Genomic DNA, 23,783 nt, shown 5'->3' with positions numbered 1-23,783 from the left:
AAGAGAAACACACTATTTGACAATAAATGGCTTCACCCAACCACTAACCATGAGTGGAAAAAAGTTTTGGTGTTATCATTCATATTCTCTGAAAAAAAGGACTGCCGGGGTATGTAAACCTTTCAGCACAACTGTGATCAACATTACAAGCTTTCTACATTCAGGTTATTTTTATGTAATATTCCTCTCTGTGCCTATAGGCCAGAGCAGTTCTAGTGTCACCACTTATGGACTAATAATCGTGCTTAAAGGGGTTGTTTGGTGAAAACAAGTCATCACCTATGGACAGCATATGTAATAACTTACTGATCGGTGTAGGTCTGATTGCTGGAACGGCAGAACGGGGAATTTTTACCCAGATGGGCCACTTTTATCCCCTACCAAATAAACTGAGAGGTCAGATGCCCGACCTCAGCTCCTTCATTTTCTATGAGGAGTCGGAAGCGCCCGGCAACCCCAAAGGGCATGAATGGAGCTTCCCTTGAGTATGCGCACAGGCCGTTCCATTCAAACGTGCGTAACAGTTCGATATTTGGCCAATCGGTGCAGGATCCAGCAGTCGGAGGTCAGACACCCACTGATCAATAAGTTCTCACCCAACCCATGGATAGGGATAACTTGTTTTCACCAGAAAAAAACCCTCTAACTTTCTGTTCACTGGGTTACAGCAAAGCCTCACACTAAACATGGGTCGGAATAAGTTTATATCAGGGCGGGAACTTAGGCTAAAGTCCCACCCACTATTACCTTCCAAAATAAATATAGCCGAGATAGTGCCTCTGGACACAACCCTCTGCAGAAGCATCAATATGGACTTTCAGCTTTGGAAAGACTACTTTCAGCTGGCTTCATTGGTCCAAGAGATGGCACGCATGCATACTGGCAATCCACCGCCCGCCAAAGCCTTCCTCATCAACCGTGCTGAACCAACAGAAGCCCAGGCAAACCGGGAAGACCCCACCAACTATGACTCTATAACATGCCTGATTCCCATTGAGGATGAGCATCTAACCAGTCCAAAGACTCCCGATTCCTACCATCACAATGGACTTCAACCATCTCACAACCTGAGCCCTAATGAGCATCGCGACTACTCTTGCTACCCACCAAAAGCTCCTGACAACTTTCAGACTGAAATGGATCAGTCCTATCAAAATGATCCTGCCTTATCAGCAACTAAACGCAACGTCCGATCACGAAGTGCCATGTGTCATTTCTGTAGGCACAACGGAGAGTCACGTCATGTTTTCACCGGCCATAACCTGAAGGATGAGCAAGGGAAGGTCTCCTGCCCCATTCTTAGGATGTACACCTGTTCATTGTGTGGGGCAACTGGAGATTGGTCGCACACTAAGAAATACTGCCCCTTTGGGGGGTACAACGACAGAAAGGTTGAGCGAAACTCTGCTGGCTACAGGATGAAACACTGAGCTGAAGAAAGAATCCGCAACCTTTATGTCCAATGGAGCCACAGTTCTGTTTTTCCCTTTAGGACCAGATTTTTTTTTCTTTTAAAGACTGGGCCAGGACAAAACTCATAATTTCATTTTATTTCTTGTATGGAGGTTCTCTTATTGCTTTTATTTTATTGCAAGAAAAAAAGATTAAAATCGAACTTGACTGTACCTGGACCTTGACGAGAAGTCACCTTTATGTTACCAGAAAAATTTGCATTCTGGCCCTTGGGAGAGAAAAGAGAAAAACGTTAAAAAAAAACAAATTGTTAAAGTTATGTTGGCTTCATATTGTTAAGTGTTTTGGAAAATAGGTTAAATAAAAAGTCATTTTTTTCAGCATACTGTATGTCTTTTTTTTCTTAAAATATGATATTAACAGATGTGAAAATCTATCTTGGGTAAAGTAAACCGAAGGCGTTAGGGGGTCAATGTGCCGCAAAATCCCTAGGATTTATATTTCTGGGTTATTTTCTAATGATATCGATTAAGCTTTTTAGATGGGTGTCCCAAAAAAAGTTCAGTTGTACCTAGGTGGGGTGCAATGGACCAATTGGCATCATCATAATACATAAAACGAGTGACAAACAATGCTGATTTTTACATTTTAAGTCCAAATAAAGCAATATAACAACACATTAAACACCCCTTTCCAGAACATTTACACAATATTAGTGTAAATTGGTGTATTTATTGTCTTAGCTTATGCATAGTATGAATCTAGTCACATTTGCCTAGCTCCTCCTATTTGTCAGTTTTGCTCATTTACAAAGACCATTTCTTCTTAGCAGCGGGAACATTTACATGATCTAAATTTGGGTGATTCTACAAACAGTGCCATAAAAAAGGGGATGTCCAGATCTACAATGCTGATGACCTAACTACCGTAATCAATATTAATTTACATTGTGAGCCACCAAAAACAATGATGATAATTTCTGTAAAGTGCTGCGGAGTATGATGGCGCTATATACGGTAAATAAAAGCATAATAATAAAATACTTGATTGTTGGGGTACAACATCCAGCACCTCCAGTAATCACCCCAGGGCCAGAACATCTCTAGGGCCAAAACACCACAGCTTTGTACACTGAGACACCCTACTAATGTTAATTCAATCTGTGCTGCAGTACCTGATTACAGCCAGTAGACGGCGTATGGAGCTGTAACTTTCTGACTCCGTACACTGTACTTTTGACTGCTGCGGAACCTCCTAAGGGTATGTTCACACGTTCCTGATTTCCATCCTTTTTTTTTTTCAGGACTGAAACCGCAGCTCTTGGCAGAAAACGCAGGTCCTTTTTTTGGTGCTTTTTTGGTGCTTTTTTGATGCGTTTTTTAATGCAGTTTTCTAGCCAGAGTCTGTGTGTTTTCTAGGAAGTTTTTTAGGGTTAAAATGGCTGAAGATACCCTAACCCTACCCCTAACTCTACCCCTAACCCTAACCCTATTCTAACCTTAGTGGAAAAAAAAAGAAAAAAATTCTTTATTTTTTTATTGTCCCTACCTATGGGGGTGACAAAGGGGGGGGGGGGGGGTCATTTACTGTTTTTTTTTATTTTGATCACTGAGATATAACCTATCTCAGTGATCAAAATGCACTTTGGAACGAATCTGCCGGCCGGCAGATTCGGCGGGCGCACTGCGCATGCGCCCGCCATTTTGCAAGATGGCGGCGCCCAGGGAGAAGACGGCCGGACGGACAACGGGACCGGGTAAGTATAAAGGGGGGGAGATGGGGGCACGGGGGGGGGGGGGCGTCGGAGCACGGGGGGTGGCATCGGAGCATGGGGGGGTGGGATTGGGGCATGGGGGGGCAGCCACACTGCAGCGGTTCTGCACCACAAACCACAGTAAAACCCGCAGATATTTTTTTCATCTGCGGGTTTTACTGCGGCTTTCACCTCACAATGGAGGTCAATGGATGCAGAACCGCTGCTGTTTTACAAAAAGAAGTGACATGGTACTTCTTTTTTACCGCAGCTAATCAGTGCGGTTTTTTTTTTTAAATTCAGGATCATGTGCACAGTGGGTCCTGTTTTCCATAGGGTACATTGTACTGTACCCTGCATGGAAAACAGCTGTGGAACCGCAGCGGCAAAACCGCTGCGTTTCCGCGGTAAAAAACGCACTGTGTGAACATGGCCTAAGAGCTGATCGCTGTGGGTACTGAGTGTCGGACCATCACAGATCTGATACTGGTGACCTATCCAAAGAAAGGTCATCAATATTGTAACCCTGGACAATCACTTTAATTTGCCAAAGTCATCTTTATGTATGTGCGACCCTTTGAACAATGCCCGGTAAAAAAAATATTAGAATAATAATGCAACTTCTCTCTCTTATCTGGGAGAGTTCAGGTAGGGAAGAGAGGAAAAAGCAGCAGGCGGCACAGGGTGCTGCCATCCCCTCCGGCAGCAGTAACGGCCACTCTCCGGAGTTTCACTCTGTCTGTGCTGCTCGCCATCGCCAATGTGCTGATTCGACAAAGCCCAGAAACTCTCCGGACCTGGGATTGGATCTGTGCACCAGCTGCTGGCCTGGTAGGAAGGAGGAAAGAAGAAACCCCCGCCACACACAGGCGAAGCCCCGGCTGTCAGTCTGCGCTGGAGAAGATCAGCGACGTGAACACCAACATCATGTATCAAGCGTGCCCTAAAAACTCATTTGTTCAGACTGGCCTACCGCCTCAATGCATTAACCTAACGATCCCTGTGTGGCCTATTTATAATAAAAAAAAAAAAAAAAAGGTTCCTCGCATCATGTTCTCATACACTTTATGCAGTATTAGCCCTCTGTGTCTGTACTGCTACATACTTAGGCTGATAACTGGTTCATGCAGCTTTACATGAACACCTGAGCCTTACACTATGGCCGGTCCGAATAACTAAAGCAATTGTTACCATCCACCTCTCGTGTCTCCCCTTTTCCTCATAGTTTGTAAGCTTGCGAGCAGGGCCCTCACTCCTCCTGGTATCTGTTTTGAACTGTATTTCTGTTATGCTGTAATGTCTATTGTCTGTACAAGTCCCCTCTATAATTTGTAAAGCGCTGCGGAATATGTTGGCGCTATATAAATAAAATTATTATTATTATTATGTATGCCAGCAGGAAAAGGCGTAAACCCGTACAGAAGGCGTAAGTCACACTCGTCCCTGCTACGAGTTCCCGCAGGCCTAATAGGAGTTAACTGGAATGACCTGAGAGCGTCGGAGGGCCACTGCTGGTATGGAGGGGACCGGGCAGTGCTGGCATGGAGGGGACGGGGCAGTGCTGACATGGAGGGGACGGGGCAGAGCTGTCTTCCCAGTGACACTGCCTGCCACGGTGTGTATATAAAAGCTGTGCTGCAGAAAAATGCTGTGTATAAAGGTGGAGCGTGAGGTGCAGAAGGAGGCTGTGGAAAAAGTAGGAGCATGAGGTACAGGAGGAATGTGGCCCCTTAACTGCTGCCGTTAAAAAGGAAAGCTGAGGAAGGAATGGGCTGGAATCTATGAGATCTGAGGAAGGAATGGTCTGTTATCTATGAGAACTGTGGAAGGAATAGTCTGATGTCTACAAGAGCTAAGTAAGGAATGGTCTGATGTCTACAAGAGCTGAAGAAGGAATGGTCTAGTATATATGAGAGCTGAGGCAGGAATAATCTGATGCCTATAAGAACCGAGAAAGGAATGATCTGTTATCTACGAGAGCTAAGTAAGGAATACTCTTATATCTACAAGAGCTGATGAAGGAATGGTCTGATGTCTACAAAAGCTGAGGAAGGAATAGTCTGGCATCTACAAGAGCTGAGCAAGGAATGGTCTGGTATCTAGGGAAGCTGATGAGGGAATGGTCTGGTATCTACGAGAACTGAGGAAGGAATGATCTGGTATCTACGACATCTAAGTAAGGAATGGTCTAGTATCTACGAGAGTGAATAAGGAATGGTCCAATGTCTATAATGCCTGAGTACGGAATGGTCTGATGTCTACCTACAAGAGCTGAGGAAGGAATGGTCTGGTATCTATGAGAGCTGAGAGATGAATGATCTGATGTCTACAAGAGCTGAGGAAGGAATGGTCTGGTATCTACAATAGCTCAGGAAGGAATGATCTAGTATCTAGGAAAGCTGAAGAAGGAACAAGCTGGTATCTACGAGAACTGAGAAAAGAATGGTCTGGTATCTATAGGAGCTGAGAAAGGAATGGTCTGGTAACTACGAGAGCTGAGGAAGGAATGGCCTGGTTTCTACAAGAACTGAGAAAAGAATGGTCTGATATCTACAAGAGCTGAGAAAGGAATAACCTGGTATATATGAGAAATGAGGAAAGAATAGTCTGGTATATACGAGAACTAAGGAAGGAATGGTCTGGCATCTACAAGAGCTAAGGAAAGAATGGTTTGGTAACTACGAGAGCTCAGGTAGGAATGGTCTGCTGTCTACAAGAGCTGAGGAAAAAAAATTGTCTGATATCTAAGAGAGCTGAAGAAGCAATGGTCTGGCATCTAGGGAAGCTGAATAAGAAATGGTCTGGTATCTACGAGAACTGAGGAAAGAATGGCCTGGTATCTACAAGAGCTGAGAAAGGAATGGTCTGGTATCTAAGAGAGCAAAGGAAGGAATGGTCTAGTATTTAAAAGAGCTGAGGAAGCAATGGTCTGGAATTTTTGAGAACTGAGGAAGGAATGGTCTGGTATCTACGAAAGCTGAGAAAGGAATGGTCTAATATCTACAAGAACGGAAGAAAGGAACGATCTGTTATCTACAAAAGCCGAGGAAGGAATAGTCTGGTATCTAAGAGCTGAGGAAGGAATGATCTGATGTCTACAGTCTACAAGGGCTGAAGAAGGAATGGTCTGGTATCTACAATAGCTCAGGAAGGAATGGTCTAGTATCTAGGAGAGCTGAAAAGGGAATGGTCTGGTATCTACGAGAGCCGAAAAAGGAATAAGCTGGTATCTACGAGAACTGAGAAAAGAATGGTATGGTATCTACAAGAGCTGAGAAAGGAATGGTCTGGTAAGTACGAGAGCTGAGGAAGGAATAATCTGGTATATACGAGAAATGAGGAATGAATGGTCTGGCATCTTCAAGAGATAAGGAAGGAATGGTCTGGTAACTACGAGATCTGAGGTAGGAATGGTCTGCGGTCTACAAGAGCTGAGGAAAAAAAATGGTCTGATATCTACAAGAGCTGAGGAAGCAATGGTCTGGTATCTAGGGAAGCTGAAGAAGGAATGGCCTGGTATCTACGAGAACTGAGGAAGGAATGGTCTGGTATCTAAGAGAGCTAAGGAAGGAATGGTCTAGTATTTAAAAGAGCCGAGGAAGGAATGGTCTGGTATTTTCAAGAACTGAGGAAGGAATGGTCTGGCATCTAAGAGAACTGAGGAAGGAATGGTCTGGTATCTACGAGAGCTGAGGAAGGAATGGTGTGTTATCTATGCGAGTTGAAGAAGGAAAAATCTGGCATCTATGAGAACTAAGGAAAGAATGGTCTTGTATTTTCAAGAACTGAGGAAGGAATGGTCTAGTAGTATCTACGAGAGTTGAAGAAGGAATAATAAGGTATTTATCAGAACTGAGGAAAGAATGGTCTGGTATTTTCGAGGGCTGAGGAAGGGATGGTCTGGCATCTACAAGAACTGAGGAAGGACTGGTCTGGCATCTAAGAGAACTGAGGAAGGAATGGTCTGGAATCTATAAGAACTGAGAAGAAATGATCTGATGTCTATGAGAGCTGAGTAATGAATAGTCTGATACCTTCGAGAGCTTAGTAAGAAGTGGTCTGATGTCTACAAGAGATGAGAGTACAGCACCATGGAATCAATGGTGCTATATAAATAATAATAATTAGGGAAGAATAATCTGATGTCTACAAGAGCTGAGGTGTGTTGAGAAAACATTGGTCTGGTATCAAGAAGCAATCTGGCTTGCAGGCTAAATACATAATTGGAGGTGTAACTGGAGACATACTGTACATATAGGAATAAAGCTGCTATTAGTGGATATTATACCTATTAGTTTTTCCATTAATGGACATTATAATATGGCATATACAGTATAATAAACTAATTTTCCGTTTTATTACACAAATTGCTACTTGTATTATTAAGGAATTGATGATCTCCCTTGGTAATATGAGTGGTTGAGTTTCCTTTGCTTACACAAACTATAAATTAATGAAGTTTTCTAATGTAATTAGATTCATTAACCTGACAGCTCTGCTGATAGCTTATATACGCTAAAAGCTTTGCAGCCACAACCCGCAATAAATCCGCCCTCTGTTCCCATGTGGTTGGCTTTCCCAGGCTGCATACTGACAATAACCCTATGTGCGGATGCAAAACATATCTACCACAATGACTTACTTAGGCTACGTTCACACTAGCGTTATGCTAGTTTGCGTCGGGTGACGCAGCGGTGACGCATGCGTCATGCGCCCCTATATTTAACATGGAGGACGCATGCGTTTTTGTTTGTTGCGTTGTGCGACGCATGCGTCTTTTTTGCCGCAAGCGTCGGACCAAGAAAACACAACAAGTTGCATTTTTCTTGCGTTTTGGTGCGTTTTTGCGTGCGTTGTGCGTTGCGTCGCCGACGCACAACGCTAATGTGAACGTAGCCTTACTTTCAATCTCCAAGGGCAGTAGTTGACTGGAATTATTGATACCATTATATATCAGCGTGGATTCATTAGGATAAAACTGTACCTGAAGCAGCTATCTCCTGCAAAAGAATCTGCCACATATCAAGAAAAGCAAGAAAAGAATAAAAGTATATCTGCACCAAGGACATGAGAGCTGCAGAGAGTGCTACCACAGCAAGATAACACAAATTTACTGCAAAACCACAGTTACTTTTTTTCACACTTGTATCCCATGAGTGCATGTACGCCATTGTATACCTGCACAGTCGTATCCGTCAGAACCTTTCATTATACAATGGGAAATCTCCCGGCAGGGCTGGCTCCAGGTTTTCGTGGGCCCCGAATGAGTCTTGTAACGCCTTTAGGAGGAGAGCACCCTAGAGCGGACCCTCAGGGCCGTGGTACCGAACCTCCCCTGGGTGAGCTGAACCTAGTGATGGGATACCTATACAGGGATCGTCAGGGGCAAGCCCAGGGGTCCCAAATACCACGACTGCCAGTACCGAGAGAGTGGCTTGTAGAGGCAAGGACTAGGAAGGCATGGAGGGTAGCGGCTCGCAGATTCGTGACGAGCCACTGGGCGCAGGGTAACCAGATGTTCAGGCAAGCGAGGGATAGGTCCTGGGGCTACTGGAGTTAAGCTGGGCACGCGGATCAGGACCCACCGAAGATGCTTAGGCGGCAGGCAGTGCTGAGGAACAGACAAAGACAAGGCAGAGATTAGAGGAGTACTTAAACTAAAGTACAGGGGAGTACAGGGGAGTACACGGGGGACCTGTGTATCAGCAAAGCAAACTAACACGATAATCAGGCACCGCCTCATAGAGGAGGCTGCCTGAAAACCCTGTACCTCACAGCTATTGGCTGAAAAAGTACTTCCAGGTTAGGACACGCCGTCTCTTTAAATCACAGGAAGAGAGCGCGGCCGTGTCCTAAGACGGCCAAGGGGCGTGCGCAAGCTCCGAGAACAAGAGGCAGAACAGGAAGAGCTGCAGAGGGAGAGGTATGGCGAAGTCTCCGACTGCAGCATGCAGGGATGCCGGAGGCACAGTAGGCAGAGCAGGGTGAGAGGTGAAAGGCCGAGGGGCAGCAGCAGAGGACCTAACAAGTCTCAGGGGCCCCTTTAACACATACCACAATTCATGATGCACAGATAAGAAATAGACGTATCACAATGCCAAAGATTTCACTTACTTCTTACATTACATGAGTGATATCTATTGTAAATTCTACAAGAGCTCAGAAACCGGCGAATCCTCGCAGTACACAGCACACAGAGTGACTGCGGACTATCATTTTAGACTGGACAGTATAGTCCTCCATACAGTATTATAGGCACCACATAGTCCTCCATACAGCATTATGAGCACTACATAGTCCTCCATACAGTATTATAGGCACCACATAGTCCTCCATACAGTATTATGGGCAACCACATAGTCCTCCATACAGCATTATGAGCACTACATAGTCCTCCATACAGTATTATGGGCAACCACATAGTCCTCCATACAGTATTATAGGCACCACATAGTCCTCCATACAGCATTATGGGAAACCACATAGTCCTCCATACAGTATTATGGGCACCACATAGTCCTCCATACAGTATTATGGGCAACCACATAGTCCTCCATACAGCATTATGAGCACCACATAGTCCTCCATACAGTATTATGGGCAACCACATAGTCCTCCATACAGTATTATAGGCACCACATAGTCCTCCATACAGCATTATGGGAAACCACATAGTCCTCCATACAGTATTATGGGCACCACATAGTCCTCCATACAGTATTATGGGCAACCACATAGTCCTCCATACAGCATTATGAGCATTACATAGTCCTCCATACAGCATTATGGGAAACCACATAGTCCTCCATACAGTATTATGGGCACCACATAGTCCTTCATACAGTATTATGGGCACCACATAGTCCTCCATACAGAATTATGGGCAACCACATAGTCCTCCATGCAGTATTATGGGCAACCACATAGTCCTCCATACAGCATTATGAGCATTACATAGTCCTCCATACAGCATTATGAGCATTACATAGTCCTCCATACAGTATTATAGGCACCACATAGTCCTCCATACAGTATTATAGGCACCACATAGTCCTCCATACAGCATTATGGGAAACCACATAGTCCTCCAAACAGTATTATGGGCACCACATAGTCCTCCATACAGTATTATGGGCAACCACATAGTCCTCCATGCAGTATTATGGGCAACCACATAGTCCTCCATACAGCATTATGAGCATTACATAGTCCTCCATACAGCATTATATAGTCCTCCATACAGTATTATATGCACCAAATAGGCCTTCATACAGTATTATAGGCACCACAGAGTCCTCCATACAGTATAATGGGCACTAGATAGTCCTCCATACAGTATTATGGGCAACCACATAGTCCTCCATACAGTATTATGGGCAACCACATAGTCCTGCATACAGTATTATCGGAACCACATTGTCCTCCATACAGTATTATAGGCACTACAAAGTTCTCCAAACAGTATTATGGGCACTGCATAGTCCTGCATACACTATTATGGGAACTACATAGTCCTCCATAGAGTATTATGGGTCCCATATATTGCTCCATACAGTATAATGGGCAGCGCATAGTGCTTCATATGGTATAAAGGGCCCCGTATATTGCTCCATACAATCTAACGGGACCCATATATTGTTCCATACAGTACAAATGGCCCCATATAATGCTCCATACAGTACAATGCCTCTATATAATGCTCCATACAGTACAATGCCTCTATATAATGCTCCATACAGTACAATGGCCCCATATATTGCTCCATACAGTATATAATGGGCCCTATATATTTCTACACACAGAATAAAATCCACATATATTGCTCCATACAGTATAATGGCCCAATATACTGCTACATTCTCGGATATATACATCCAGGATCAGCTCATATGTAGTGAGCATAGAGCATTATAGGCCCCCATTCACATTAGATAAAAGTCAATCAAACCCATTGGTTTCTATGGGACCAGCTTTCCATCTGATGTGTATGGGGGGGTATTCCGATTTTCCCCTTATAGGTGATGACGGAAAAGAGCGGAGAAGAGGATTAGGCTAAAATCTCTATGGCCGATCCTTTGTTTTGGCAATGGATTTCTCCCTGTTGAAAACTCATGAACGCTGGCAGAGCTGAGCACTCATGCATACGGGGAGTGAAGACAGATAGCTGTCTGTAGAACGGATGTACACAGAACAGTTATCGCATGTGTATGTAGAGTTTAATTATAAAGCCCATCTTTCCCGTCTTGCTCACACGACTGTATTTTCGGTCTTGGTTTTGTCTATGGAAAAAAACTGACAGGGCTCGGACCAATGTTATTAAATTGGGCTGTTCAGATCACCACTTTTTCACAATGAGCCAATGTCTGTGTGAAAAGCAACTCTGCATGCACGGATTTTGGATGAGACTCAACTAGTCAAGTCTATGGGTGCGCAAAAAAAAAAAAAAAAAAATGAACTCCATTCGGATCATCGGTGCAGCATCCGATTGTTACGGATACATTTACAACTCTTAACATTGGAAACTGTATTTTTTTTGTAAATATTATTCTCTGCCGATGCATGAAAAATGGATGCCATGCGATGACAATACAGATGAAAATCGGACGACTGGTTTATATGATCGTGCGAACTCAGCCTCCTAGGGAGCGGTTCTCACCCCACTGAGGTGCTTTAGTTTTCATCCAGCCTACCTATAAGATGGAGGACATGCTGATGTTAAAGGGACTCTGTCACCTGAATTTGGCAGGACTGGTTTTGGGTCATATGGTCGGAGTTTTTGGGTGTTTGATTCACCCTTTCCTTACTCGCTGGCTGCATGCTGGCTGCAATATTGGATTGAAGTTCATTCTCTGTCCTCCATAGTACACGCCTGCACAAGGTAATCTTGCCTTGTGCAGGCATGTACTATGGAGGACAGAGAATGAACTTCAATCCAATATTGCAGCCAGCATGCAGCCAGCGGGTAAGGAAAGGGTGAATCAAACACCCGAAAACTCCGCCCATATGACCCAAAACCAGTCCCGCCAAATTCAGGTGACAGGTTCCCTTTAAGCAGTTAAAGTCACGTTTCAAGACTCAGAGAGGAACGCTATGTTCCTTAAGACCCAATCTTAAAGGGGTTTCACACTATTGGCCATATGAATCGCTCGACTGTGCTGCTTAAAATAAAAAAAAAACAAAACCTTCACACCTATCTGCCAGACCAGCGTCATTCCACTGATGTCGCCACTGTGCCTCCTGGTGGTCATGTGGAGGATTGCTCTAACAAAACCTGCATATTTCCCATAAGGGATGGGGGCAGTGTTCTGGAATCACTGCGTTGAGAAACACGTGATGGTGTCTCCGCGGTGTTGGATGTTTTGGTCTCCCCGAGGCCAATCATCTGTGACTTTATAGCCTTTTTACTAGGCACTGCTCCTAATAGCCAGATTCCTACTCCACACTGATGAGGGGCAAAAACCCCGAAACAGCTGTCTGTGGATGGATACCATGCTTGGCATAGGTGGCTTTCCTTCATAGGATGCTGCCCTTCCCGTGGTTGTTCCTTCCCGGGGAAAGGCCTGGCTATTCACTGCTTGCGTCGAGAAACACGTGATGGTGTCTCCGCAGCTTCTTTACTTGCATCTGCATATTTCCCATAAGGGATGGGGGCAGTGTTCTGGAATCACTGCGTTGAGAAACACGTGATGGTGTCTCCGCGGTGTTGGATGTTTTGGTCTCCCCGAGGCCAATCATCTGTGACTTTATAGCCTTTTTACTAGGCACTGCTCCTAATAGCCAGATTCCTACTCCACACTGATGAGGGGCAAAAACCCCGAAACAGCTGTCTGTGGATGGATACCATGCTTGGCATAGGTGGCTTTCCTTCATAGGATGCTGCCCTTCCCGTGGTTGTTCCTTCCCGGGGAAAGGCCTGGCTATTCACTGCTTGCGTCGAGAAACACGTGATGGTGTCTCCGCAGCTTCTTTACTTGCATCTGCATATTTCCCATAAGGGATGGGGGCAGTGTTCTGGAATCACTGCGTTGAGAAACACGTGATGGTGTCTCCGCGGTGTTGGATGTTTTGGTCTCCCCGAGGCCAATCATCTGTGACTTTATAGCCTTTTTACTAGGCACTGCTCCTAATAGCCAGATTCCTACTCCACACTGATGAGGGGCAAAAACCCCGAAACAGCTGTCTGTGGATGGATACCATGCTTGGCATAGGTGGCTTTCCTTCATAGGATGCTGCCCTTCCCGTGGTTGTTCCTTCCCGGGGAAAGGCCTGGCTATTCACTGCTTGCGTCGAGAAACACGTGATGGTGTCTCCGCAGCTTCTTTACTTGCATCTGCATATTTCCCATAAGGGATGGGGGCAGTGTTCTGGAATCACTGCGTTGAGAAACACGTGATGGTGTCTCCGCGGTGTTGGATGTTTTGGTCTCCCCGAGGCCAATCATCTGTGACTTTATAGCCTTTTTACTAGGCACTGCTCCTAATAGCCAGATTCCTACTCCACACTGATGAGGGGCAAAAACCCCGAAACAGCTGTCTGTGGATGGATACCATGCTTGGCATAGGTGGCTTTCCTTCATAGGATGCTGCCCTTCCCGTGGTTGTTCCTTCCCGGGGAAAGGCCTGGCTATTCACTGCTTGCGTCGAGAAACACGTGATGGTGTCTCCGCAGCTTCTTTACTTGCTCTAACAAAACAGTGAAAGCTGCAGCGGATCAGCGGTTGCTGATTGGCTGCAGTGGGGATATGACATATCACATGACTGTCAGGGGACACAGTGTCTGTCCTGGAAGTAGGAATTTTTGATTCTTAAAGGGATTGTTCTGGACTTTAACAATAATGGGATATTCTTAGGACGGGTTATCAATGTCTCATTGGTGGGTGGGGGTGCGACACCCTGCGTACACCCTGATCAGCTGTTCTCAGTGCTGTCAGCGGCTGGAACAACACAGCTCCATCGACAGAATAGTGGCCCCGGCCGGGTACTGCACATCTGCCCCCTACTGATTTGATTGCAGTACCCAGCCGGGGCCATTATTACGGCGACAGAGTTGCGATGTGCAGCTCCGCCAATGAGCGGTCCTGGCTGCCGCCTACAAAGGGGATTAATCGGCGGGGATGCTGAATGCCGCACCCCCACTGATCAGACATTGATGACTATACTAAGAATAGACCATCAATAAAGTCTTGGACAACCCCGTTAAAGAGCTGCCCAGTAGTGGACAACCCCTTTATCATCATCTTGCCAACTGCCCCCAACCCCTTGTACTGGGGACCCCCTTATAGATTCAGCCTCAGAGGCGCAGTGACCGTCACAGGTGCAATCTTTTTCCCTTTCACATTAACACCCTTCTAATGAGCGATTTTTTTGCCTCTGGTGGACATAACTTTTTTTTCCATCTACATGGCCATATTGGAGCTTGTTTTTCATTTTGGAGGGTGCGGGGGGGAGGGGGGGGTGGAAGTCTTATTTTTTCCTGGCTCTCTTAACCCCTTACCGACATCGGGCGTAATAGTACGCCGAACTCTGAATCCCTCCCTTTGATGTGGGATCCAGCGGTGAGCCCACATCTTTTCTGGGACATGTCAGCTGTTTTGAAAAGCTGACATGTGCACGAAATAGCCGTGGGAGGAATCATGATCCACCCGTGGATATTAACTAGTTAAATGCTGCTGTCAAAGTCTGACAGCAGCATTTAAATGGCACTTCCAGCAATCGTGCCAGAAATTCGCACACCGGTGACCCCTGGGGGGAGGGGGGGGGGGTCATCGGTGCGTCAGCATGACAACCAGAGGTCTCCTGGAGACCTCTATTGTTGTCAGTACCGGATTGCTAAGAGCGCCACCCTGTGCTCGGCGCTCATAGCAAGTCAGTAATTCAGCTACATAGAGGCGAACTGATCATAGCCCCTATGTAGCAGAGCCGATCGGATTATGGCAGCTTCTAGTCTCCTATGGAGGCTATAAAAGCATGCCAAAAGTGAAAAAAAAATTTAAAAAAAATATAAAAAAAAATATATAAAACTTCAAATCACCCCCCTTTTGCCCCATTCAAAATAAAAAAATAAAATAAAAACCTACACATATCTGGTATTGCTGAGTTCAGAATCGCCCGATCTATCAATAAAAAAATGAATTAACCTGATCACTAAACGGCGTAGTGAGAAAAAAAATCAAAATGCCAGAATTACTTTTTTTTGGTCGCTGCGACATTGCATTAAAATGCAATAACGGGCGATCAAAAGAACGTATCTGCCCCGAAATGGTATCAATAAAGACGCCAGCTCCGCACGCAAAAAATAAGCCCTCACCCAACCCCAGATCATGAACAATGGAGACGCTACGGGTATCGGAAAATGGCGCAAATTTTTTTTATTTTTCATTTTTTTAGCAAAGTTTGAATTTTTTTTTCACCACTTACCGTATATACTCGAGTATAAGCCGAGAATTTCAGCCCTTTTTTTAGGCTGAAAGTGCCCCTCTCGGCTTATACTCGAGTCATAATCAGGGGTCGGCAGGGGAGGTGGAGCAGCAGCTGTGTAATCATACTCACCTACTCCTGGTGCAGTCCCTCGTTCCCCGGCAGCTTCTTCTTGTAGTGAGCAGTCACATGGTACCGCTCATTACAGTAATGAATATGGGCCCCACTCCACTCCCATAGGGGTGGAGCTGCATTTTCATTACTGTAATGAGCGGTACCATGAGACCGCTCACTACAGGAAGAAGCTGCCGGGGAACCAGCAACCACACCGGGAGCAGGTGAGTATAACGCAGTGCGCTATATTCACCTGCTCCATGTTCCACCGCCGCCGGAAGCCGCTGCGTCTTCCCCGTCCTCTGCAGTGACGCTCAGGTCAAAGGGCGTGATGACGTGATTAGTGTGCGTGTCGCCCTCTGCCTGAACAGTCAGTGCGGAGGACGGGGGAAAACAGAGCAGTGCCGACGGTGGAACAGGGAGCAGGTGAATATAGCAAGTGCCGGGGGCCTGAGCGACGAGAGGTGAGTATGTGATTTTATTTTTTGTCGCAGCAAAAACTTATGGGGCAAATGTCTACATGGAGTATCTTGTGGGGCAATATCAATGTTTGTGCTGCATTATATGGGGCAAATGTCTGTATGGAGCATCTTATGGGACTATAATCAACATTTGTGCAGCATTATATGGGGCATATTTTAATATGGAGCATCTTATGGGGCCCATCATAAACTTTATGGAGCATTATATGGGGCTCCTGATTCTTTTTTTTTTTTACATTTACCGGTAGCTGCTGCATTTCCCCCTCTAGGCCTATACTCGAGTCATTAAGTTTTCCCAGTTTTTTGTGGCAAAATTAGGGGGGTCGGCTTATACTCGGGTCGACTTATACTTGAGTATATACGGTAGATAAAAAAGCACCTAGACATGTTTGGTGTCTATGAACTCGTAACGACCTGGAGAATCATAATGGCAGGTCAGTTTTAGCATTTCGTGAACCTAGCAAAAAACAAACACAAAACAAATGTGGGATTGCACTTTTTTGCAATTTCACCGCACTTGCTATTTGTTTCCCATTTTCTAGTACATGACATGGTAAAACCAATGATGTCGTTCAAAAGTACAACTCGTCCCGCAAAAAATAAGCCCTCACATGGCCATATTACCGGAAAAATAAAAAAGTTATGGCTCTGGGAAGAAGGGGGGTGAAAAAGGCTCTGATCATGAAGGGGTTAATTAAGCATCTAAGGGTGTGTTTCCACGTTAAGGAAACGCTGCGTAGAGCCGCAGCGTCAAACACGCAGCGTTCAGATGTTACGGCATAGTGGAGGGGATTTCATGAAATCCCGTCTCCACTATGCATTAAAAGACGCATGCGGCAGACCCGCGGAAACGCACATGCGGCGTGTCTTTTAAGAACGCAGCATGTCCTTACATTGCAGAAACAATGCAAAAACAACGCAGGTGACCTGCCAGTGACCTCAGGTGCAGATTTGGTGCAGATTTTACCTGCGTAAAATCCTGACCAAATCCTGATGCAATCCTGAACCCTTACGGTATGTGTCCACAGGCCGTTTTGCATCCGGACTAGCTGCGGATTGAACGCTGCGTGGAGCCGCAGCGTTCAATCCGCAGCGTCAGATATTACAGCATAGTGGAGGGGATGTTATGAAATCCCGTCTCCACTATGCGTGGTAACAAGCATCCGGTGGCCCTGCGATTCCAGACATGCGGCGCGTGTTTTTAGATCGCAGCATGTCCGTTTATCTTGCGGCGACACTGCGCTGCCGCAAGGTAAAACACAGGGCCCTATGTGTGGGGTGCGGTGATTCCGGATGTGTGCAATGAACACCTCTGGCATCATCGTGTCTCCAGAAGGGGGCGGAGCGAGTTTGCCGCTCCGTCCAAAGCGCCGGCCATCCTGAACGTGGACATGTACCATTACTATAAACTTACCTTGTAATGTCATGACATCCTGTTAAGTCCAGATCTGTCCGGATCCCAGAATTCCAAGCGGCGGAAGTTCACCGACCTCCATATTGGGACACCCAAGTGATGGGTGTCTCAATATGGAAATTGCTGGTGGTACCAACCTATTGTGCAGTACCACCAGAGGAACACCATCATAGTAACATAGTTAGTAAGGCCGAAAAAAGACATTTGTCCATCCAGTTCAGCCTATATTCCATCATAATAAATCCCCAGATCTACGTCCTTCTACAGAACCTAATAATTGTATGATACAATATTGTTCTGCTCCAGGAAGACATCCAGGCCTCTCTTGAACCCCTCGACTGAGTTCGCCATCACCACCTCCTCAGGCAAGCAATTCCAGATTCTCACTGCCCTAACAGTAAAGAATCCTCTTCTATGTTGGTGGAAAAACCTTCTCTCCTCCAGACGCAAAGAATGCCCCCTTGTGCCCGTCACCTTCCTTGGTATAAACAGATCCTCAGCGAGATATTTGTATTGTCCCCTTATATACTTATACATGGTTATTAGATCGCCCCTCAGTCGTCTTTTTTCTAGACTAAATAATCCTAATTTCGCTAATCTATCTGGGTATTGTAGTTCTCCCATCCCATCACACCACACACACACACTGTATATGCTGTAAGCACCACACACACTGTATACACCGTACACACCACACACGCTGTATACGCCGTACACACCACACACGCTGTATACGCCGTACGCACCACACACGCTGTATACGCCGAACACACCACACACGCTGTATACGCCGTACACACCACACACGCTGTATATGCCGTACACACCACACACGCTGTATACGCCGTACGCACCAAACACCACACACGCTGTATACGCCGTACACACCACACACGCTGTATACACCGTACACACCACACACGCTGTATACGCCGTACACACCACACCCGCTGTATACGCCGTACACACCACACACGCTGTATACGCCGCACACACCACACACGCTGTATACGCCGTACACACCACACACGCTGTATACGCCGTACACACCACACACGCTGTATACGCCGTACGCACCACACACTGTATACGCCGTACACACCACACACACACACACACTGTATACGCCGTACACACCACACACACTGTATACGTCGTACACACCACGCACACTGTATACGCCGTACGCACCACACACTGTATACGCCGTACGCACCACACACTGTATACACCACGCACACTGTATACGCCGTACATATCACACACTCTATATGCCATACACACCACACACACTGTATACGCCATACGCACCACACACACTGTATACGCCATACGCACCACACACACTGTATATGCCGTACACACCACACACACTGTATACGCCATACGCACCACACACACTGTATACGCCATATGCACCATGCACACTGTATATGCCGTATGCACCACACACACTGTATACGCCGTACACACCACACACACTGTATACGCCGTACGCAGCCTCTTGAACGGTACAACCAGCGGAACACCGTCGCGAACATGCCGCCATTGAGATCAGCCGAATGATTCACTGACTGCCGCCATCTTTGTACAGGAGGAGCGCATGTGCAGTTTTAATGTGACTGCCACTATCTGTCGGCACAAAGATAGCGGCAGTCTGATTTACTGCGGCTGCACGAATTACGCGCAGGTGCAGTGAATCATTCGGCTGATCCCGGCGGCAGATGCGCGACGTGTCTACAGACAGAGGAAGCCGGTCACATTAACGGGGTTTTCCCATGAACGAAAGTTAATTTTAAAAATTGTCTGTGTCTGACCGTGTACAGAGCATACCACATCTCCTGGGCAGGGGAGGAAGCAAAAGACAATACTGACATTACAGCAGGGGATCGCAGAGGATACATTTTGTGAGATTAAATATTTTTTAAAAACAGTCAGTGAAATATTTTACCTCACAAAATGTATCCTCTGCGATCTCCTGCTGTAATGTCAGTATTGTCTTTTGCTTCCTCCCCTTCCCAGGAGCTGTGGTATGTTCGGTACATGATCAGACACAGACAATTTTTAACATGAACTTTTGTTCGTGGGAAAACCCCTTTAAAAAGCAAATATCAATGCCAACATGGCTCCTCCTACAATGTACGCCGATGACAATGAAAGGAAAGCAGCAAAGGCACAACGTCGAAGACAACAATGGGCAAATGAGACTCTCGAGCAATTCTCACCGCTGCACAGCCGGCCCCATGGTCTAGTACACTGATAGCTGTAGCTCTGCGTTCCTGCCGCTCACCGGACGGTAACGAGCCGCTCTCCTCTCTGCAGGGCAGCGCCATTACGCCAATAAGGCTACGTTCACATTAGCGTTGCGTCGGGCGCAGCCGCGGAGACGTATGCTTCCCGATATTTAACATGGGGGCGCATGGACATGCGTTGCTCTTGCGTTTTGTGACGCATGCGTCACTGTGGCGCAACTGTCAGGGCGCAGAGGACTCAGCATGATGCAGTTTTTTCTGCGCCAAAAAGCATGCAAAAGTGAACGCATGCGTCACAAAACGCTGCGTTGTTCATGCGTTTACATTTGCGTTGTGTCGCCGACGCTGCACCGCACAACGCAAATGTGAACGTAGCCCAACACACATAGCGTTTTATAAACTTTTCCAGAAAAAAAATAAAAGTTTGTGTTGCTCTTTGTTTAACTGCGGATCTGCAGCGGCGGCATGTAAGGGGGTGAAGGTCCGGGATCAGAGACATCTCCGACCCCAGCAGCTGCTGCAGATTCATACACACCTACTTACAGGACCGGGGCACAATACTGGAAAGGCGGCAACAGCCAAGAGGAAAATACTCAACCCTCCCCCCATTGGTTCCATCTCCCTCATTTACAAGGTCTCCTGGGACTTGTAGTTCATCAACAACACACTCCCCACCCTCCCAGTACCAGCTCTCCGCCGGGACTCAGTCACGTGTGTCAGGTCAGACCCTTGCAGTTGGCATGGTAACACTTCCGACACCTGATTAAAGTGCAGCCGTTCTAATTGGCTGCTTGGAAGGTCAGCTGACCCAAACGTTCGACCAACTGGAACGCCACTGCCGGGAAAAAAAGGCGGGCTTACCATTGACGTACGTGAAGTAGAACCAATAGCAGAGCGAGGGTGGCGGATAGGAGCAAATGGGAGTGAAGGGCGGTGTTGTCTTGGGAGACCGGCGGTTTAACTGACCGAGGGGAGCTGCTGAAGGAAGGGGAAGAAAGAAAGGTGAGTGCGGGAGGAGTGCGCGGCTCCGGTGTGTGACGGCGGCGGTGTGCTGTATTCTCCTCACGGTGACTCCTCTGTCCGTGCGCTGCCTGATCTCATTACTGTAATCTGCCACCTGGGTCATCCTCTACTCTTGTAAACTAGTTAATCCCTGTAATACTGGGCTCCAGCCTGTGGCCCCATAACAGTCATAGAACTACAACTCCCAGCATGCGCCTCTCAGACTACTGCACAACTACAACTCCCAGCATGCGCCTCTCAGACTACTGCAGAACTACAACTCCCAGCATGCGCCTCTCAGACTACTACAGAACTACAACTCCCAGCATGCGCCTCTCAGACTACTACAGAACTACAACTCCCAGCATGCGCCTCTCAGACTACTGCACTACAACTCCCAGCATGCGCCTCTCAGACTACTGCAGAACTACAACTCCCAGCATGCGCCTCTCAGACTACTACAGAACTACAACTCCCAGCATGCGCCTCTCAGACTACTACAGAACTACAACTCCCAGCATGCGCCTCTCAGACTACTGCACTACAACTCCCAGCATGCGCCTCTCAGACTACTGCACTACAACTCCCAGCATGCGCCTCTCAGACTACTGCAGAACTACAACTCCCAGCATGCGCCTCTCAGACTACTACAGAACTACAACTCCCAGCATGCGCCTCTCAGACTACTGCACAACTACAACTCCCAGCATGCGCCTCTCAGACTACTGCACTACAACTCCAGCATGCGCCTCTCAACTACTACAGAACTACAACTCCCAGCATGCGCCTCTCAGACTACTACAGAACTACAACTCCCAGCATGCGCCTCTCAGACTACTGCACAACTACAACTCCCAGCATGCGCCTCTCAGACTACTGCACTACAACTCCAGCATGCGCCTCTCAACTACTACAGAACTACAACTCCCAGCATGCGCCTCTCAGACTACTACAGAACTACAACTCCCAGCATGCGCCTCTCAGACTACTGCACAACTACAACTCCCAGCATGCGCCTCTCAGACTACTGCACTACAACTCCCAGCATGCGCCTCTCAACTACTACAGAACTACAACTCCCAGCATGCGCCTCTCAGACTACTACAGAACTACAACTCCCAGCATGCGCCTCTCAGACTACTGCACAACTACAACTCCCAGCATGCGCCTCTCAGACTACTGCACAACTACAACTCCCAGCATGCGCCTCTCAGACTACTACAGAACTACAACTCCCAGCATGCGCCTCTCAGACTACTACAGAACTACAACTCCCAGCATGTGCCTCTCAGACTACTGCACAACTACAACTCCCAGCATGTGGCTGTGAAACTACTGCACAACTACAACTCCCAGCATGTCCTGGTATCTGCTTGAATTGGTCTTCGATCTGTGGTTTGGCCAGAGCTTGCCTGCCATTTGTCGAGGACCCCTGCGTGCAGAGACTGGGACATGCTGGGACTTGTAGTCTTACATCAGCTGGAGGCCACCACCCTATGACATACAGAATAGAGCAGACTTGTGCTCGCAGCCATGATTGCCCCCGTCCTGACTGTGAACTAAGGGGTGATGTGCAGCCTTGTCTCATGACAGGGAACCCGTCACATCCATAAACACTATCTACCTGCGGATATAGGGTTAATCTGCATTTAAAAGGAATCTGTCAGTAGGTTGCTGTTATGTAATCCGAGAGTAGCATAATTCAGGGGTGGAGACCCTGATTCCAGTGATGTCGCTTACTGGGCTGCTTCCTGCAGTTATGATACAATCACTGTTTTCCCTTCTGCAGATCTAGCAGTGCTCTGAATGCTGAGCTCTGTATAACCCTGACCACATCACTGGCTGCTTTCTGTGTACACTGTGCATAGGCAGGAAGCTGCTAATCAGTGCTGGGGGTGTGGCTGGACTAGGAGGCACGGCACACCTAGTCACGTAGTGATAATCTCTTTCTGATAAAACACTGGTTTTATTGAAACAACATAACACAGCAAAATAAGTGACACATCGCTGGAATCCGGGTCTTTGCTGACAGATTCCCTTTAGACGTTGCTTAGCTGGCGCTTTGGAACAGATGCATGACGGAGAAAATGGCGTCCTGATTCGCCCTGCAGCCATCGGGATGGTGACAGGAGTGGTTACGGCGCGGTCTTACTGTGACAGCTGGGGTCCCGTCGCCGCCATCCTGGTGAATCTATAAGATCCGGCTGCGCTCATGGACTGTTACATTGACTACACGCTGTGAGGCTGAAGGATAGAAGGTCCAGGTCCCCTAAGGAGACTAAAAAGAATAAACATTTAAGAATATGAAAGAAACTAATTCAAATCATTCCTCTTTTTACTATCCAAAAATAAAGAAAGTAAAAAATGAAATCTACTTAGTATCCCCACATCTGTAAAAGTCCAATCTATGAAAATCTAAAACTACTTTACATCATTTACTTTCAGTTAAGGAGAAAAAAAAATCCAAACCCCTTAATTGTCTTTCCCGCTTGTACGCCCCTTATGTACCCCAAAAGGGTGCCGATAAAACCATCTCAATGCCCATATAGAAGCCCTCACAACACGGATCCCTCGGTGGAGAAGTCAGTTATTGATCGCAAACCAAATTTTTACGTATTTTGTTCACCTTTTGTCTTGACTCAGGATCCGATCATGGACGACCCGGAGTTGGCGGAAGCGCGCTGCGTCTTCAGAGGTATAGAGCACGTCCTGCGTGTCCGTAACGCGGGGGAGCGGCTGGAAGTGGAGGTGGAAGATGCGCTGACTACGGACCAGTGGAGGGGGGAGTTTGACGCTGAGTGTGAGTATGGCTTGGTATACCGACGCCTCCGTACGTGCACAGCGCGCCCGGCCAGCCTGGGGTTACATTCACAAGCTCAAACGCATCCATAGGCCTCCATGGAGCTCACAGATGCCCCAAAAAGTGTCCCCTTGGCT

The 23,783-nt window shown here is 46.8% G+C and overlaps 1 protein-coding gene and 1 long non-coding RNA gene across 4 annotated transcripts in view; one reads left to right on the top strand and one right to left on the bottom strand.

Moving 5' to 3' along the window:
• The window catches only part of LOC138661871 (uncharacterized), a 41,803-nt gene extending 33,032 nt beyond the window's left edge, over positions 1–8,771 (bottom strand). The window contains exons 1-2 of the long non-coding RNA XR_011317978.1: positions 8,345–8,771; positions 1,627–1,681 (exon numbers count right to left, since the gene is read on the bottom strand). This is a non-coding gene — a long non-coding RNA (uncharacterized lncRNA). The remainder of the gene's footprint in view (positions 1–1,626; positions 1,682–8,344) is intronic.
• Positions 8,772–8,998: 227 nt separating this feature from the next.
• Positions 8,999–23,783, top strand: part of CCDC61 (coiled-coil domain containing 61) — a 33,450-nt gene continuing 18,665 nt past the window's right edge. For 2 of the 3 annotated variants that reach the window (XM_069746817.1, XM_069746815.1), the window contains exons 1-2: positions 20,747–20,846; positions 23,490–23,646. In XM_069746817.1, coding sequence (XP_069602918.1) covers positions 23,499–23,646 — 148 coding nt within the window. In that variant the 5' untranslated portion in view covers positions 20,747–20,846; positions 23,490–23,498. Of the gene's footprint in view, positions 9,090–20,746; positions 20,847–23,489; positions 23,647–23,783 lie in introns of those variants that run through there. The other variant, XM_069746816.1, reaches the window with a different exon arrangement.

This window comes from Ranitomeya imitator, chromosome 2 (genome assembly GCF_032444005.1).
Source record: "Ranitomeya imitator isolate aRanImi1 chromosome 2, aRanImi1.pri, whole genome shotgun sequence".
NCBI lineage: Eukaryota > Metazoa > Chordata > Amphibia > Anura > Dendrobatidae > Ranitomeya > Ranitomeya imitator.
The sequence above is the reverse complement of the archived record's forward strand: the minus strand, read 5'-3'. Positions and strand labels throughout refer to the sequence as shown.